Genomic DNA, 20,645 nt, shown 5'->3' with positions numbered 1-20,645 from the left:
TCAAAATTGATAGAATGAGTTGTAATTAAAACTTACTAAATGGATCTTTGGCGACTATTGAGCCCAATGTCTCAAGCGGTTCAGATTCACCTTCCTTGTTTACAGCCTTCACACGGAACTTATACTCGTGACCGGGTATTAAGCCATCAACAGTAATTTCTGGTATATCGCTCTTACCAACAGGTAACCAAACACCTGTGTCGGGGTCGAACTTTTCTACCAAATAGCTATCAATTGGCTCACCTCCATCATCTTTAGGTTTTTTCCATTTAAGCTTGCATCCATCTTTGTGAATATCAGATACTTCAAGCGGTCCTACCGGTTTACCAGGCTTAGCTGCAAGGATTGAACAAAATGTTAGTATATTAGCTCCAAGAATCAGAACGATCTTATAGAAAACAAACCAAACAAAAAAAAGCCTATTTAATGCAACGAGTATATGTACTTACTTATGATGTTGATCTGGAATTCGACTTGATCTTGACCATAAAGATTATGAGCTGTAATTTTATAAAGACCAGTATCCTTTCTCTCGGACCTACTGTTGATATATTTAGTATTGTAGGGAACTGTTTCTATGCGGCTCGCAGATGTGGGAAAAACACCTTTGCCATTTTGGGTCCAACTAATTTCAGGAGCTGGTTCGCCACTGACATTAATGTCGAGGAATACTGGCTCACCAGCTTTAATATTATATGTGTGAATGTTTTTGCGATCAATCTTTGGTGCCACTATCCGAAAAAAAGAAACAGTAAAAATTAATAATAAAATATTCAATAAGAGTTTATGCAGAGTTCTATTATATACTCTCTTATTTATGAAGCAATTCGAATATAGACAATTAGACTCGACTACTTACATTTTCTTGGTTTCGTTAAGACAGATCTGCTAGCGTCAGATGGTGCTCCAGGACCTGCTGCATTAACAGCTTTTACTCTAAACTCATATTCGCAGTTTTCGTCAAGATTTGGCACAGAAGCTTTGAACTCTTCTCCAAGCGATGGAACAGATATTTCCGCTCCTTTAATCCATCTGTCTGTGCCTTTTTCACGTTTTTCAACCACATAGCCAATAATGGGCGAGCCACCATCGTTATGAGGAGGCCGCCATACCAAATCCACACGATCCTTGTCCCAATCAACTGGCTCCGGAGTACCTGGCTTGCCGGGCTCATCAAAAGGATTCTTTGCAATTATCGATTGCTCTCCAATTAATGGCTCCGATTCGCCTTCAGTGTTAACAGCTAATACTCTGAACTTATATTCATGACCGGGATCGAGATTATTCAATTCAGCGAATGGTTCTTTGAAACGTCCGGAGGGTACCCAACGTCCAGATTCTACATCTAGTTTCTCAACAACGTAGTGTTCTATTGGCACGCCACCGTCGTCTAAAGGTGGATTCCATTTCAGCTTGCATCCTTCTTTGTGAACATCCGTTACACGCAGTGGACCCTCTGGTGCTGCTGGCTTATCGAGAACGGTCACTTCAAACGATGCTTCATCATGTCCAGATTCATTTTCGGCCTTAATAGTGTATTTGCCGGTATGTAATCGCTTTGCAAAGGGCACGGCCAGCTTGGTACGATATGATTCCATATCAATATTGTAGTCATCATCTTCGATACGAGCTTTGTTATGGAACCATGTCTTGGATGGTGGTGGTTCGCCAGAAATTTTAATGTCATAGCGTATATTTTGGCCAGCTTTGATGATGATGTCCTTAATATTTGTTCTATCAATTTTGGGTGCCGCGAATCTATCCTTAGCAGTCATTTGGTCAGATGGTTCTGATGGCTTACTATGACCGGCTTTGTTAACTGCTTTAACACGAAATTGATATTTTGTGCCTTCAATTAAATCGTTAACACGTACTTTACAATCGGGTGTATTTGTTTCCAGAATTTTTTGCCATTTTCCAGTGTTGTTGTCTTTTTTTTCAACAATATATCCTGTAACTGGTGCACCTCCATCGTCATCTGGTGCCCGCCATTTGAGATCTGCGTGATTTGCCGACCAATCCGTTATTTGTGGCTTACCGGGTGTATCTGCAGCATCATATGGATTTTTGGCAGTAACTGGAATGTCAGTTACTAGTGGCTCAGATTCGCCTTCAGTATTAACAGCTTTAACACGGAATAAGTACTCTTTGCCTTCAGTAAGGCCGGTTACATCAGCCTCCGGGATTTTAGTCGTTAGGACAGGAACCCACCGGCCTGTTTCCGTATCCATACGCTCAACTACGTAATGCTCTATGGGCTCGCCGCCATCATCATCAGGCTTTTCCCATTTCAAATGTACCTTCTCAGCCGTCACATCGGAGACTGCTAATGGTCCTTTTGGTTTACTTGGTTTACATAATACCTCTAGCTCGACCTCAACTGAGTCCACTCCAGAATCATTTTTAGCTGTAACTATGTAAATACCTTTATCTGCACGTTTAACTTTGGGCATGATAAATGTAGTTTTATAATCTTCGTTTTCAATTTTTATTTTATCATTATTTTTTATTTCAGTGCCATTGTAGGTCCAAGTTATTTTTGCTGGAGGTTCGGCCTTAACAGTGGCATCCAAGTGTAACAATTGGCCACTGCGCATGATCTTCTTCTGTAGATTCTTTCGATCAATGTGAGGTTTTAAAAAACGTGGTTTCGCTACAACAGATTTGGAAACATCGCTGGGCTCACTTGGACCGGCTTTATTAACAGCGACCACACGGAACTCATATTCATGTCCTTCTTCAATAGCGGTCACAGTGCCCTTAGTTTTGTCACCGGGAACTGTAGACGCATCTACCCAGGCGCGACCTGACTTATCACGCATTTGGATTATGTATTTTTGAATAGGTGCACCTCCATCGTTTTTGGGAGGATCCCATGCTAAATCAACAAAGTCCTTGTCCCAATTGGTTGGCTCGGGTCGACCTGGTTTATCTGGCTCATCATAGGGATTCTTCGCAATAATTGGCTTTTCTGTTTCCAAATCTTCAGACTCGCCCTCTTTATTGACAGCGCGTACACGGAACTTATAGGGCTTGCCTTCGTGTAAGCCAATAACCTTAGCTTCAGGCTCGGAACTTTTGCCGCATGGTAGCCATTGCCCAGTATGTGGATCCAGTTTTTCTATTTCGTAATAGTCAATTGGAGCCCCACCATCGTCTTCAGGCTTTTCCCACTTCAGCTTACAGCTGTGTTTGGTAATATCATTAACTTGCAACGGACCCTTAGGTTTACCTGGTTTGCCAAGTACAGTCACATCTAATTCAGCAACATCTTCTCCCACTTCATTTGTTGCCTTAATGGTATATTTGCCACTTTGTGGCCGTTTGGCTCGCATAACAAAGAATTTGGTATTATAATCAACGTTGTCAATGTTAATACCTTCTTCATCACTAACCACAGGTAATCCATTAAACAGCCATTCCACTTTCGGAGCTGGCTCACCTCTTATATTAATATCTAAGCTGATAGACAAACCAGCTTTCACAATAACAGGCTTTAGGTTTGTTCTGTCTATATGGGGCTTCACTGTAAAGAATAAAAATCAATACATAAGTATTACAATGTTAAATATAAATTTTTAAAAAACTTACGGAAACGTGGTTTGGCAGTATGCCAATTAGTTTGTTCTGATGGCTCCGAAGGACCAGCTTTGTTTATAGCACGAACGCGGAATTTGTACTGCTGACCCTCTTCCAGTTTTTTTATGACTCCCTTGCAAATAGGACCCTCTGTTTCTACTGCTTTAACGAACTCTCCCGAATCCTTGTCCATGACTTCAATTATATAATTTGTAATGGGCGAACCTCCATCCCGAATTGGTGGTTCCCATTTCAGTTTTACATGATGCTCATCCCAATCTTCAAGTTCTGGTAGTCCAGGTGGTGCAGATATATCAAATGGATTCTTAGCAGTAATAGCCGAATCAGTTTCGAGTGGCTCTGAGTCACCTTCTTCATTAATGGCCTTTACTCTGAACTGATAACGATGATTAGGATCCAAGTTTTTGACATCGAGCTCTAACTTTTCAGGATCAATAGTTCCTACAGGTACCCATTTCCCAGTCGCTGTATCCATTTTTTCAACAGCATAGCCTGATAGGGGGACTCCGCCATCGTCTTTAGGTTTTTTCCACTTAAGCTTACAGCCTTCTTTATGTATATCCGAGACTTCCAAGGGTCCTTCGGGTTTTCCTGGCTTATCCAATATAATGACTTCGACTTCAGCTTCGTCAATACCATTAATATTCTCAGCTTTAAGCTTATAAAATCCAGTATCTTTCCGTGATGTATCCATTAACATAAGTTTCGTGTTATAATCCTCGTTATCCAATCGTAACTGTCCACTGGGTGTTACTTCCTTTTCCTTGCAGAACCATGTCAGAGTGGGGGCTGGCTCACCTTTAACATCAACATCAAACTTAACAGTTTGACCAGCTCGTACTTTAACAGACTTCATTTTCTCGCGATTTATGGATGGCTTAACTAAAATGTGTTGAATATTATTTTATATTGATTGCTTGACGCTCAAAATTATATATAAGTTTGGGAAAATTATATAATGTAGTAACAACAATGTTTGGCTCAACATAAAAACAAGCATTTGCATATACGTACCAGAAATGAAATAAAAAGCTACTATAATATAATTTAGTAAATAAGCAAACTATTTTCACATTTTCCCAGAAAATAAGCAAAAGTATTTCCCCATTTTTATACCCTGAACCCATTGAAAATGGGAAATCAGGGTATGATGGTTTTGTTCCTTTTTGGATTTTATGCAAAAAGTGGTATGACTGACAATATAAATTCTTACGATTTCTCGGTTTCGCCAAATGAGGCTGTGTTGCATCGCTAGGCTCACTAGGACCGGCCTTATTAATAGCACGAACACGAAATTGATAGACATTTCCTTCGGTAAGGCCGTCGACTGTTGCCTCAGGTGTAGGGGACTATATACCGCGGGTGAAAGATATAATTAGGATTATTCAAATGAATTGTATATATATATTGTTATTATAGCCCACATGTTATGACGGGCTTAGTACGTAATAGAAGTACTTACGTTAGTTGTAAGAATTTCATCCCATATGGGTGAAAATTTATCCTTCCTTTCAATAACATAGCCAGTGATTGGCGCACCACCATCGTCTTTGGGTACCTCCCATTTTAGCTTAACCATGTGTTCATTATAATCATCAATATTTGGTGTACCTGGCTTACTGGCAGCATCATAAGGATTCTTTGCTAATATGCTACCATCGGTCTCCAAAGGTTCAGATTCACCTTCCTCATTGATGGCTTTAACCCGAAACTGATACTCATGACCTTCCTGAAGGCCCTTGACATCAAATTCAGTATCATTGCCAGAGGTACGACCGACCGGTACCCAACGACCTTGTTTCTTATCAAACTTTTCTACTTGGTAGGCTGTAATTGGCTTACCACCGTCATCTTCTGGCTTTTGCCATTTTAATTTGCAACTATCTTTCGTAATATCTTTGACATCTAGGGGACCCTTTGGTTTACCCGGAGGTGCTAAGACATTAACTTCAACAGTTGCTTCATCCTCCCCATGTTCATTGATGGCCCGTATTTTATATGTGCCCGTATGCTTTCTCACTGTATCAATAATTGAAATTTTCGTATTATGCGGTATATTTTGAATGTCGCAATTGCTTGGCAAGTCTGCTGGCTTGAGTTCCTTGTCGTTTTGATACCATATTATTGTAGGAACAGGCTCGCCACGTACATTCACATCGTATTTGATAGGCTTTCCAGCGCGAATAAGCAATGGCTTCAAATTTGTTCTATCAATGCGAGGTTTCACTGTTTAATAAAAATTTATAATGTACTTTTTTTGTGGTAAATAATAAAAAAAAAAAAACTCTTTGTGTGTCGCGGTATGCAGTAGAATTTTTTCATAATATATTTAATTATTAATACTACAGTGCTTATCATAATTGTAGCCCACCCAGCAACTTAAACTTTGCGCCAGTTTTAACAAAATTTTTAAGGGTTTTCAAAAATAAATTTTACAGCACTTTGTAGAGTGGAGCATGTTTAGTAGATTTTATTGAAATTTTTGTTCAATTTATGGAAAACTAAGAAAGAACCGTTAACTTTTGCTCTGTGCTAGCATTTCTGCTTGTATTTTTGTGTATCATAATTATAGCCCACTGTCGCAAATTTGAATTTATTAAGTGCGGAACAGACTTTTGGCTTTACAGACATTGTAATTAAGTAAATTTAGATAGTTTTTAAGAGATGCCGCTAGGAAAACAATTATCTTATTTTGAAATGGGCCGTATTTTCTCACTTTTCGAGTCAGGAGAGTCTATTTCGAGTATTTTACGAATTTTGAAAAAAAGTCAAAGTGTAATTAAAATTTTTTTTTATAACCCCGAAGAATAAGAATCAAGAAGACGCACTGGGTGAAAACCGTTACTAATTGCGCACGATAAACGCAAAATTATTAAGAATGCCAGTAACAGCTCAACCGCTTGTATAGCTTTGGCCTCACATATGGGCGAATCTATGTCAGCGATGACTGTTTGGCGAGTACTTAAGAGCTCAGGAATCATAAATAGGTCTAAACTGACCAAAGTATCCATGTTGCTAAGTCACCACAAGGTTGCTCGACTTGATTTTGCCGAAAGACATACTGCGACCGATCTGACATACGCGCGTTTGAATCATCGTCTTTTGGCTTACAGTATATTCATAAATTTTTACCCTAACAGTTCATATTTTCTGATGGAAAGAAGTTTAACTTGGATTTGAGGAAGGATCCTATGTTTTTTTCAAGGACAGACTTTGGAGGTGGCTCCGTCATGATTTGGGGTGAATTTGTATACCCTGAACCCATTGTTTTCATTTGGTACCTTGGAATTGCAGTTTGTAACGAGCCGAATGAACAGCGAAGAGTATATAGTAGTCTAATTCCATATTTAAGGGAATTACGTGAAAAACCAATGGTTTTCCAACAGGATAATGCCAGAATCCATGTGTGCAGACGTACAAAGGAGTGTTTGGAGGAATTTCATGTTGATGTCCTTGACTGGCCAGCATGTTTTTCAGATCTCAACCCGATAGAAAATGTCTGGGGTAATCTTGCAGACGTGTGTATGCCAAAAATCGCCAATTGGAGGCAGTTGGATATCTTAAAACGCAAATTCTAAATGAATGACAAAGTTTCGAAAAGGACCTTTTATTAAATTTAGTGGTTTCAATGAGGAAGACAATTTTTGAGTTAACTAAGGCAAATGGAGGCCGGACTAAGTCTATCAATCCGCAACGAATTCGGATTTTTTTTTACCAAAATATGAATATGGGCTATAATTTTGATACAGAAAATGGTGCTGTTTTTCTTTGTTTTTTACTTCTTTTTAAGAAATCGTTATTAAATCGTTATTAAATCGTTAATTTTAAGTGAAAAAGTTTTTTGCCATTCATAATTGAAATACTGAACTACTAATTTTCGAAGATTTTGAGGAAATATTCCATTTGGGAAAAATTTTCAGCCGATTCGTTTAAGAGGATTAAGTGGGCTATAATTATGATAAGCACTGTAGTTATCATTGGTTTTTATTTCGATACTTACATTTTTTATACTTTACGATTTGTGGAACGCTCGCATCTGATGGTGGCGAAAGACCTGCCTTATTGACTGCAATGACACGGAACTGATACTCGCCGTATTCTTGGAGACCGGCAACTGTAGCCTCTAATTGATCACCAGGAATCTCTAGGGCCTTTTCCCATTCCAGCCTATTCTTATCCTTCATTTCAATAATATATTTTTGTATTGGAGCTCCACCATCACTATTGGGAGGTGTCCATTTTATGCTGACACTCTGATTATCATAATCGGTAACTTCAGGAGTACCTGGTTTGTTGGGCTCATCAAATGGATCCTTGGCAACAACGCCAACAAGTGTTGTCAGTGGCTCAGATTCGCCCTCCTCATTTACAGCAGATACCCGAAACATATACTCAGAGCCAGGATTCAAACCTGTAACATCAAAACTAGGTGGTTCTTTTTCGCCTGGGGACCGTCCAACCCTAACCCATTTGCCAGTTGCTGTATCCATTTTCTCAACAACATATTCCTTAATCGGCACACCGCCATCGTCTTCAGGCTTTTTCCACTGCAATTTGCATCCAGTTGCTGTAACGTCGCTGACAGCCAGAGGTCCTTTCGGAGAACTTGGCCTACCAAGGACCACCAATTCAACAGTCTCGCGATCAACGCCATTACGATTTTCTGCCTTCAATGTGTAAAAACCGCTATCTTTACGCTTGGCATTCGTTATAACAAAATCCGTATGATAATCAATATTATCGATACTTATGCGATCCCCAGTTGTTAGCGGAACGTCGTCACGCCAACTCCAATGTACTTCGGGTACCGGCTCACCGGTAATGTCAACCGACCATTTGTGTGTTCGTCCACTTTTGATTGTGACACGTTTGAATGTTGATCTATCAATTTGTGGTTTGACTAAATAATTATATGCAATACAAAGAATTGATCAAGTCCAAAAGAATGTTAGTCTTAATGCCACATCGATTTGTAAAAAGTACTTTTATAATATATGAAGATACGTACATAATAAAAGCGGTAGCAGTGGATCTTATGCGATATGCTGTAAAATATTTATTTGAACTAGCTGTTCAATTATTAGCTTAAATTTCTTGTTAGTAATTATCCCTCCGTCTGTCAATTTTTATAATATATATAGTCGATAATATATGTATATATACTACCGACTGCAAAATAGTCATTTTCGGTCGAAGCGCTATCAGTTCAATTTTCCGATTTCCCAACTCTATTTTTTAACTATATGAGTATAGTTTTAAACGTAATGCGATGCAATGCAAGATACCGTTATCCTCCGCCATGCATCTTATAGCAGTAGATATTTCCGTCCAATTTTTTATACCCTGAACCCATTGAAAATGGGAAATCAGGAAATCAGAAATCTTACTTATTTTTTTATTAAGTTTTTTATATACCAGCTGCGAAATCGGAAAATAAGTATTCTACAGTCTGTAGTGCCCGACTGCAATTTTCGTTCATGATTTTCTTCAAATTGACACAAATATATTACTGGTATGTAAGTTATTCTGAATGAATTATTTGTGCGATGTTTATATGTATACATATGCTTTGAATGTATGTTAAGCCAAAATCCAAATTAATTAAATATGCTTTGTTGAGGTTAAGATTTTAATTATACTAGGAAAACAACCATTAATCATACAACTTACGATTCTTATGCTTGCAAAGATGATTGTCTGTGGGTTGAGACGGCTCAGACGGGCCAGCCTTGTTGACTGCACGCACTCGGAACTGATATACCATTTTCTCCTTGAGTCCGTCTACTTTGCATTCTGGTGTTGGATCTTCAGTTTTGGCAACTTCAGTCCATGTTGGTGAGAATTTATCCTTCATTTCAACTACATAATGCGTTATGGGACGTCCACCATCCGATGGGGGTCGTTTCCATTTAAGTGAGACGCTCTTGTTATCATAATCATCAATAACGGGTTGGCTAGGTGAACTTGGTGGGTCATAGGGATTTTTGGCGAGAATGGCATCAGTTGTTTCCAGTGGTTCAGATTCACCCTCTTTGTTGATAGCTTTGACACGGAACTTATATTTTTTATTTGGAGTCAGACCCTTAAAGTCAAACGACGTCTCGCCAGGACCAACTTCTCCAGCTGGTATCCAACGGCCAGTTTCTTCATCCATACGCTCTAGGGCATACCCCGTGATTTCACAGCCTCCATCATCTTCTGGTCGTTTCCACTTCATTTTAATGTGATGAGCCCGAACCTCTTCTGGTTCAAATGGCCCACCTGGTGCTAATGGACGGTCCAATACAATAACTTGAGCTTCAGATTCAATGGTACCCGAACTGTTGGTCAATACTAACTTATATTTGCCAGTATCTTTACGCACAGACTTTTTGATAGTTATCGATGAATTCCTTTCGAGCTGTTCAAGACAAATCCGGTGATTGTCAATCTTGAGAGGCTCATTAGACTTAAGCCAACTAGCCGCTGGCTCGGGTTCGCCATCGTATTTAATGTCGTAACGTACAGTCTGTCCCTTTTTCACAGTTATATTTTTAAGACCATCACCAACAAGAAACGGTTTTACAAATCGACATTTGGCTATAATGGCTTTTGTCTTGTCACTAGGCTCGCCAGGACCTGCCCGATTAACAGCACGGACTCGGAATTCGTACTGTTGGCCCTCCTTCAGATTATTAACGGTGCCGACCCTAGCATCTCCCGGCACTTCATTGCCGGGCACCCAATCATTAGAGAATTTTTCTTTATATTCAATTATATAAGAGGTAATTGGATCGCCACCATCACTATCTGGTGCTTCCCATTTAAGGTCAGCGTGATCCCTATCCCAGTCAGTAAGGTCAACAGCTTTAGGTTTTCCAGGCTCATCCCATGGGTCTTTTGCAAGTATTGAGTTCTTAAATGTAGCTGGGTCCGATGAACCGATTTTGTTCACAGCACGTATACGAAATCTGTACTGCTTCTTTGGCACTAAGTCATTGATCTCTTTGTGACATGGTTCACTGGGCAGAGCCTCAGCGACAGGCTCCCAGCCTTGTTTTTTACTCAAGTCTTGACGTTCAATAATATATTTTGAAATAGGACTTCCACCATCGTCTGCTGGTGGCTTATAATTAACCACACATGATGTTTGGTAAATATCAGTAATATCAACATCGAGTGGGGGTTGTGGAACATCTTGACAAATAATATTTATATCTTTAGTATCTTCGCCTTGTCCATTTGATATCTTTATTTGGTATGGTCCTGATAAGTCCCTAGATGGCTTTTTAATCTTAAATGTGACCTTATCATCTGTTATCGCAACCTCAACATCTTTGACAGGCAAAGGCTTTCCGTCCTTTATTAGTTTTGCCTCAACTGGAGATTGCCTAGTACCGCTAACTAGATATATGCATATGAATAATATTAGAAAAGAAAGTAATTACATGTGGAAGTTAGACAGTTATTAACATATATTATACTAAATTTAATATACATATATTAAGCAAGTAAGAAAACTCTAGTCGAAAGTGCTCGACTATGTATTACACTGAACCAAACTAATAACAACGCACTTTTTTAGCACTTTTCAAATTTGTGATGGCAAAGCTGAATAAATTCACTGTTGCAGCGTCATCTAGCAAATCTAAACTAAACTAACTGCTGATGTAATTCTAAGAATATGCTAGAATAAGTTTGAATGAATGTGTGCAGACGTACATATAGGAAAACTTTTGTAGCTGCTGCACGTGCGTTTGTTAATTAACTAAACATTTTCTTATTTTTTAACGTCGATTAACTTAAGGGAATTCAATGAAACTTTCAGCATATGATCTACATATCCTATTGAAAACTTGATAAATTTATACAAATGCTTTTAAACGATAAGAAGTAAGAAAGTTCTGGTCGAGACTGCTCGACTACGATATCCCCTGAGCCGCTCGAGTTTCAATAATTATTCGCTTAATTTCTGCTTACACAAGAAACAGCACAATCACACACACACGCATAATAAAATGCATAAAGGTATACATTAAAAATTTGGAGACTCTAACTTTAAAGATGAACTTCGATAATGTTTTTTATCGATAAAAATAATGGGATGAGTTATTGATTTTTAGTGATAAACTCGATATCCGCGCTGTATATACGGACATTTTAAAACAATTTTAAGTCTCCAGCTCTTATATCTTCTGAAATCGACGCGTTCATACATACGGACAGACGGACAGATGTACAGGGCCAAATCGACTCAGCTCGTCGCCCTGATTAAGAATATATATACTTTATGGGGTCTGCCATGCCTCCTTCTGCCTGTTACATACATTTAACAAAACCATTATACCCTGATTTCCCATTTTCAATGGGTTCAAGGTATAACAAGTAAGAAGACTCTAGTCGAGACTGCTCGACTAGGAGATATTCTAATCACTCTGCACTTCTTTTCGGCACACATACATACCTACAAACGAACGTATTAGAACGCGATCTGCTAACTGCGTAAGCAGTGATTGCACTTGGGCTGCAGTGTGGGCAACATTATACGAATTTATTTGTTGAATAATTTAATTTCTATACGTAAAATCTTAATGAAACTTTCAGAGCATGATCATAATGTTCAAATGTATGTACATTTCAAAGCACAAGTACTTGAAATACGCCTTTTACAAAGGTGAGGGTGAGGGGGTGGATATAAGGGGTAAATAGCAGCAAAAATCTAAATTATATAAAATACATATAAGTCTACATTTAAAATTTGGAAGCTCTAGCTCTAAAGGTGTAGGAGATAAAATTAATTAACTAGCTTTCGATAAGTTTTTTAATCGATAATAAAATATCGGGACTTGTTATCGATATATAGAGAAAAACTCGATATGAGCGTGATATACACGGACCTAGGAAAAAAAAATTTCAAGTCTCTAGCTCTTATATCTTCTGATATCGACGCGTTCATACATACGGACGGACGGACGGACGGACGGACAGGGCCAAATCAACTCAGCTCGTCGCCCTGATCAAGAATATATATACTTTGTGGGGTCTACCACGCCTCTTTCTCCCTGTTACATACATTGAACAAAACCATTCAACAAAACCATTATACCCTGATTTTCCATTTTCAATGGGTTCAGGGTATAACAAGTAAGAAAGCTCTAGTCGAGACTGCTCGACTACGAAATCCCCAGAACCCTTGGAGTAATAGCTATTTCAATAATTTTTCGCATCTTTTAGCTTACACAAGAAAGACGCCCACACACACACACACACTCACACACACACAAGCAGGGTATAAAAATAGATAGCCCTTTAATGTATACAAGCATTAGTAATGGTATTAAAATTAGATAATATTAGCAATTAATAAGAATGGGAGTAGTGCCATGATTTAGTTATGGCTTGTATTTCTGCGCTTTGGGAATTACGCTCCTTTCAGTATCTAAATTTTTCCCGTCTACACTACCCATAGCTCGACCAATCATTGAAACAATTAACTTTTGGATTTAAGCAATTAATGCGGAAATTAAAACTTAAACTTAAACTTTGCAACAAAATATTTAACATATTTCGTCTTTCTTATCAACATTTTTGTTGGTATTAGCTTCATTGATATCATTTCATTTACCTTTGAATGGTACCTCAACAATAACAGGCGCACTTATTGGTCCAGCAAACTTATCCGGACAGTCAATATTGGGGCGGCTCTCACCCTGTCGCACAGATAGTTTACACGTTGAGTTGAGTTGACCGGACTCACAAGTAATTTCGCCAGCATCGGATAGCTCTAGATTATTGAAAACTAGCTGGTGCTTGCCTCCGCCTAAGTTTTTAACTTCAATGCGCTCATTTGGAACTATTGGCTCGCCATTGAACTTCCAGTCGCATGGAGCAGTCTGATCTTGTAGTTCGACATCCAGCACTAGTTTCTCTCGTTCAACGGCATCGGTGTCTTTGAGTTTCTTATTGAATCGATTTTGATCTAAAATGGAGTTCGTCAGACTAGTTTCTCGAATACTAGACAGGTATGATTGTATAATAATAGGATTTACAAAGCTTTTACTTACAATTAATGATTATCTCTGCCTCAGTCTTATCAGCATTAGTTGTACACTTGAATTGACCGGCATCAGTTACCTTACAATCCTTGATAACCAGTTTTCGTTTGCGACCATCCTTGAGGATTTGAATTCGCTTATCTGGCTTGATTTCCTCGTTGTTGCGGAACCACTGCACTTCACCTTGTGCATCATCGATTTCGCAGGCTAAAGTGATTGTGTCCTTTTCAATACATTGCTGGGACTTAAGAACTTTAACGAATTTATATGGATACTCGACTATCTTTAATGTAGTTTCAGTTTTATCTGGCTGCTTGTCTAATTGACATCTATATTGACCGCTGTCTTCCAATAAGGAATCTTTGATAATCAACTTCAGATTGCCATTAATATCTTTGGAGATCAAGAAACGGGGATCATCAGATTCAATCTTCTTATTGTCCTTAAACCAGTGAACATTCGCCATGCTACTGCTAACAGCACATTCCAGAGTTGTTTCATGTTCAGTAAATCCTTCAAGTTTCTTTTTCAGAGGTTTTGTAAATGTATATGTTGGATCTGCCTCCTCAACATTGAGAAATGCTGTACTGGACACACCTCCAATCTCAATTGTGTATTTTCCGGTATCTTCTACCTTGGGTGCGGTTATGATCAACTGATATGTATCATTTTCCTGCTTGAATTTGAATTTACTGCCTGTAAACACCTCCTATCAAGGGATTAAAATATTATATTAACCTTTTAACCGACTTAATATTATTTATTCACGTTTTAGTCAACAAATCGCAAGGTATATTTCCAAATAAACCGCAAAAATTAGTTGTTTTAATTAAATTATAATTGGTATAAAAAAAAATTGTATGTTTACTATTATAATTTAAATATGATCAATGCTAAGAGTTCATACTTACATCCTTACGAAATAGCCATTTGGGCTTGCAGTTAGGTTTGCTGAATCTGGCTTCAAATACAACCTTTTTATCCTTGCCTTCTTTGGCGAACTGGTCGATCAATGGGCTAAGGAATGATTCTACCTTCTGTTGGAACCACGTTGTTGTTGTTGAATTATTTATTTATTTATTATTTTTTTTTTTTTTGCGTTGTCAAAAATGGGAAAAGATGTCAAACGACAATAAATTTGATATACGATTACTTCGTTGTAAATTAAATTTATAAATAAATAATAATAGTACAAATATTTTAAGATTTAAATTAGCCAAGCTCTAGCTGAATTTTTGTCACATCAATATGTGTACTATTATTATAGTAAAGAAGGTACGGGTAAAGATTATGTCATATTTAATAATGATTAATGCAAAATAAAAAATTGCACAAAATATTTAAATAAAATATTGTAAAAATAAAGCAATAAAGCAAAGATCCCAAAAAACAATATCTCGTTTGATATAGTTTATATGCAAAGCATCGAATAAGTACCTTTATAAATATATATATATATATATATATATATATATATATATATATATATATATATATATATATAACAAGTTGTATTCCTGAATAGGCCTATAACTTATTTTTACCGTTATGATATACTTTTTTATATTAGGGGTTATTTATTTATTATGCAACACAGTCGATTTATATTGGACAAAAAAACAATCCATAAGCATATTGTCGTATATCGTACTCTGAACTATATAGATAACTATATAGAATTAGATATGATAAAAATGATGTATGTGTATGTGTTTTTGTAAAACTAGACAAATATTGTATTTAGGTATCAAATTGCAATGCCAGAGGTAGTAACAAAATTCAAATTCCCTGTTAAATTCTCTACGCGGGAGAAGAATAGTTAGATTTTAAAGATACCAATTCTGTTAAATTCGGAATTATTGAAACTTAACTGATCTGAGCTTGTTCACTTTGATTGAAAGAAAAATGAAAAAATTACATCAATCCAAGATCGTCAAAAAAACAAGAGTTTCCTTGGACTGTAAAATTGTATAGTACATTAAAATATAAATTAATATATTTTTGTTATAAGTATTATAAGTAAATATCTCAAAATTAGAAAGCACACCTCCTCACGGCGAAACGGATGCAACGTCGGCCAATCGGGGATCAGCTCAGCTAGGGATGGTCTACGTGATGTTGGCGCCTGTATTGCATTACACATACATATACACACATATTTATTTATAGTGGAAAGATCAGATATGAAACAAACAAATGTATTCTTATAGCTTCAGTAATTTTCGCACATACTATATTTTACCACTGCTAAATTTACAGTTGGAGAAACATATAAAGTGGAAAAATGTAATATAATTGCATATACATATTTCTCTATTTGAGTTAAGCTAAATTTTTTCTTTGTTTTTGTTCTTGATGTGTTAGCTGCGGTAATAAAGTGATCTCTTTTCAGAAAGTGAAGCTTCTGAATTTTTTAAACTGACAGATGTTCATAAATAACCTAATAACATAAATAACATTGTTGCGATATAGAAATATAAATAAGATTTCTAATTTGCATATATAAGGGAATAACGAAAGATTCGTGAGCTGGCAAGATGGTCGGTCTAAAGTTAAAGCAGATAACAGTCAATCATGAGATTTTATTGCCCAGCTAATTTTTTAAGTTTACTATCATTGTATAGAGAGCTCGATCAGTAAGTATTTAAGCAAATGATAGTAAGCCGGAAACAATCTGCTTCTTACCCTTTCGACTTTCTTTAAAGCCGGCAATGGTTTTTCAGTTTCTTTAAGATCGCCCCAATTGGGGTCTTGTTCTTCTTTGTCCCATTTTTGATAACGACGTTTTTTTAACATAGCACGGAAATCCATGCCGCTGGAATCGGAAACATATAGCTGCATTTCGGCCGAGTCCTCGCCGTGTATATTCGATACAACAACCTTATATTTGCCTTCATCATTGGGCTTGCACTTTCGCATGCACAATGTGATTGAATTTGATTGTCCATCTGTGAGGAACTTGTAACGACCACCTTCAAGAATCTCACTGACTCCTTTGTAGAATTTGAAAGTCGGTGCAGGGTTGCCCTCAATGGTAACTGTAAGGTATGCCGTCGAGTCTACAAATATGGGTAAAAGGTACACAAAACAAAAGAAGTAGATTTACATAATCAATGTTTACATGATTTATGGTAACTGTACGGTAGGCCGTCAACACATATTGGTAAATAGAACACAGAAGTACGTACACACATGTATCGGTTCATGACCCAACTTCATAATAATATGGACAGAAACGCTGTTTCACAACCTGTGTACTAATTGAAATAAATTATTTCATTATCATAATGAGAATTTCATTACACAAAGCTGTACATAAACTATAGTGCCTGCAGCCCATATAGGTGCACTTCGAATCAATTGAAACAGATATAGAATTTAAATAATATTTTGCTCAGATTATGAAACCAAATTATTTTTTGAAGCTTTGAAGATAGATGAAGCTACACTTAAAGATACAGGTATATACACGTAAAAGTGTTATATCATATGTTTATCATATACGTACCATGCCTTCAAATAATTCAATAATATTTTGTTTGGTCTGAAGTATACATACAGTTATATGTTTGATTGGGTACACATACCTTCAACCACTGAGTAGGACTCCTGAACATCTGTAATAGATGGTGGCCCACCATCGCCAACATCGCGCAATGGAGTAGATGGCTTATTAATAAGATCTTCCAAGTCCTGAACACTAGGTCTACGAACATCAATTGAGGGACGCCTCCGCTTTTATGGTGAATTATACGATGGTTATGGGGGCGATCAACAATTAGGTTGACAAAATACGACAAAAAATATAAACAGAGAAAAATATACATTGTTAACACATACTGCTTTTGTAATCCATATGATCTGTTTTTTGTAAGTACATTTGCAGATTCAAGTCGTGAACATTGTGTGTTATGCACTCGTCTAAAATACAGATTATATACAAAGTCAAATTTTCAAAACGCATACTTAGGAAAAGGATCAAAGATTTTAAATTATGCCAACTACTGAACTAAACATAAACATCATATTAAATAGTATGGCGGATCATTAAATAATAAATACTATATAAGAGACACATTAAAATGGCAGTGATAAGATGAATATGGGAAAACTAAATACAACTACAAATACAATAAATATTAATGGTGAATATAAATGAAAGTTAGTAGAAATGTGAATATACTTCGTTAATTACTGATATACATATTTTTATCAATTATGGTTTTAATTACAATTCTTTTGGGTTGTATCTACATAACTGTAGGTAACTAAGTTTACTTTTTTATTCTTAATCCACTCATTTTTTTTTATTTATTTGCTTTTTAAAGGCAGATTCTCGAAAATTGAATCTTTTATGTCTGTATTATTTACATTTGAAAGGTTGAACTTCCCGTCATTCGTCACGAAATTGAAATATTTACACTATACAGAACTATAAAAATGCATGTAATATAATATGATATAGAATATATAGCTATATATCATTTAAGTAACTGTTGCTTTAATATTTACAAATATGTGTCTTAAATGTTATGTACGCTTTTCATATTACAAATAAATACTATGTAATACTTGTTCAAAAACTGCTGTTTATTTTATATTCAGATTCCGAATTGATTCTTTCCCAGTGTGGCGAATTGAAATCTTAGCAGGAACACTGAGACGTATCTTTAAAACAAGTATATAAATCTCGTGATTACCCAAATTCATAATCAAATTCAGGCTGGCTGTGAACGAGTATTGCATAGTCGGATATATCCGACTGCGTAGTTTTTTGAAATTCTCTTTCTTCAAATCAGTCAACAACAAAAATAACTCAAGCGTAAAATAACTGAAAATAAATATGTGATCATTGGATCGCAATTAAAGACCTGTTTTGCATCGCCCATTTCGCCGGGTCGCTGTTGTTTTTGCTATCGAAATCAGAAAAAGGATATATTTAAATGCCCGATTGTAATTAATAAGTATACCCATATATATTACATGCATTGAGTGAGGGGCAGATACGATATAAATTTTAACAACTGTAAAATCATTTTAATAGCATTTTCATGTTTCTTGACTAGAAGCTCATTAATATTCATGAGTCGAATTGATATGTAGCAACTTTTTTATTACTTGTAAAATAAGAAGAAAATCATATGCAAATATCGAAATACAAAGATTAATTAAAAATAAAGGCAAACAAATGTTTGACAAATGTTATATAGAGATGTTTGGCTATTTATTTCGATTTATTAATTAAATTATTTTTCGATATTTTTATTATGGGTGCTATATGCCTCAATCATGCAGCAACCTAAACTTCTTTAGTTATAATTTACTTTTGGTAAAATGAAAATATTTTTGCAGAATGTTCTTTAATGAGTAGAATTTATAATTGATTGAAACAAATATTCATGAAGTACATATCTTGCTATAAAAGGAATCGAGATAAATTAATGAATGTATATATAATAAATATATATTTATTTATTTATTTATCTTTTTATTTTTTATTTTTATTTTTCAAGTTTACTTAGTTCGGTAGGGGATTAACAAACAACATGTAATATAAGGATAAGAAAATATGGGAATTTAATTATTCATATTTCCTGATTACATTTTTAGAGTGGAGAAAATGTTTAAACTTATGCTTTAATTCGTTTTTTTTTTTTTTTCATAGGTTATGTTAGGGGTTTTATTGATGTTCGCTTTTGTCATTCATTTCATAATATTTGCATGATTTGATATAATATATAAGAGTATTACTATTTGTACTTTGTTTTTTTGTGATAAACAAATTCTCGAGATCGAGTTTGCAACTCATATGCAAGTGATGAAGTAAAATGTTTTCAATTGCGGTGCAGTTTCTAAGAAATTGAAATTTTTCGAGTATCTCAGAAAAAAATTTTTGTTAAGTTAAATGTAACCAAACACTACGAATGAATCGACAAATACAACTAACTCTCACCTGTCCTTCACCAACCTCGCCTGGCCTCAACAACTGTAATATTGGGTTTAAATCAAATTAAAAAGGCTGGACAACATTCAATTGCATTTCATATTATTAGTTAACTTATTTCGGGATCGCACTTTATTCTGATCTGCCTATTATGCGTAACTTAATATACAATGCGTGTGAAAAAATGTATTGGGAATTGAGGTAAAGGTTCAGTCAATTGCGAAATTGCCGCATGAAGATCGCTGTAAGAATAATTCCATATACGCAGATAATGTGTACATTCTCTTTTCCGACCTTACTATATCCTATAATTAAGAACTCGAATATTACGCGAATGTGCTGCACACGATTATATGTGTATTCATCTTTTCACTCGAGACAGACACAACTGACTGATGTTTCATTCAGCAAGAGTTAAATTTTTAGCATCTTGACGCCAGCGACCATGATACGATATTTTCCTAAGTGCATATTATGTAAATTTATTGCAGCCGTTCACTTCGATCTAATCGTTTTACATATGTATAGATGGGTATTCATGAATATACGTGCATATATTTCTTTTTCACAGTGCCAAATAAATTTATATACTCCGTTTGACGTCATCTCATCTGAAAACGTGTGCAGCTTCAACCAAATATTATGTGCATACATAATTCAATTTTATAAAAAAAATGTCGCACATGTCGCCTCCCATATGCGAAAGAAATATTTATATGTATTTGATCTTTACAATCTCACGAGCGTACTATTATTAGCACTCGAAAATAGACAAGGAGAAGGCCATTCACGTATATACTTAGTGTGTACCATGCACATACAACGTCTAAAAATCATTAAAATGATTTTTAATTATTAAAATAATTTTAATGCGTTCGTAATAAAGTTCAGGTGCAGCTGCAGCTTTGTAGTTATCATTTTATAGAATTAGGAGATTAGTTCAAAAAGTATTTTAAAAATATTCATAATATGAAATACTTCTTAAAATATAAGTATTCTTTAAGTAATCTTTAAAGATCAATCTAACACCCCTGGCTACATCGTTAAAAGTTTTTGACAAAAAAATT

The 20,645-nt window shown here is 35.9% G+C and overlaps 1 protein-coding gene across 10 annotated transcripts in view; it reads right to left on the bottom strand.

Moving 5' to 3' along the window:
* Positions 1-20,645, bottom strand: part of LOC6585777 (twitchin) — a 62,769-nt gene that overhangs the window by 18,482 nt on the left and 23,642 nt on the right. For 4 of the 10 annotated variants that reach the window (XM_044007049.1, XM_044007046.1, XM_044007043.1 and 1 more), the window contains 13 exons: positions 17,222-17,369; positions 16,320-16,693; positions 14,546-14,671; positions 13,644-14,343; positions 13,205-13,558; positions 9,271-10,983; positions 7,601-8,500; positions 5,063-5,826; positions 4,814-4,949; positions 3,592-4,482; positions 860-3,526; positions 450-731; positions 37-336 (listed from right to left, as the gene is read on the bottom strand). In XM_044007049.1, coding sequence (XP_043862984.1) covers positions 37-336; positions 450-731; positions 860-3,526; positions 3,592-4,482; positions 4,814-4,949; positions 5,063-5,826; positions 7,601-8,500; positions 9,271-10,983; positions 13,205-13,558; positions 13,644-14,343; positions 14,546-14,671; positions 16,320-16,693; positions 17,222-17,369 — 9,355 coding nt within the window. Of the gene's footprint in view, positions 1-36; positions 337-449; positions 732-859; positions 3,527-3,591; positions 4,483-4,813; positions 4,950-5,062; positions 5,827-7,600; positions 8,501-9,270; positions 10,984-13,204; positions 13,559-13,643; positions 14,344-14,545; positions 14,672-16,319; positions 16,694-17,221; positions 17,370-18,505; positions 18,548-19,587; positions 19,621-20,645 lie in introns of all 10 variants that reach the window. The other 6 variants (XM_032733046.2, XM_044007045.1, XM_044007041.1 and 3 more) reach the window with 3 other exon arrangements.

The sequence above is a fragment of the Drosophila mojavensis genome, unplaced genomic scaffold (genome assembly GCF_018153725.1).
Source record: "Drosophila mojavensis isolate 15081-1352.22 unplaced genomic scaffold, ASM1815372v1 contig_151, whole genome shotgun sequence".
In the NCBI taxonomy this organism is placed as follows: Eukaryota; Metazoa; Arthropoda; class Insecta; order Diptera; family Drosophilidae; genus Drosophila; species Drosophila mojavensis.
Note: the sequence above shows the minus strand (reverse complement) of the source record. Positions and strands in the feature narration are given on the sequence as shown.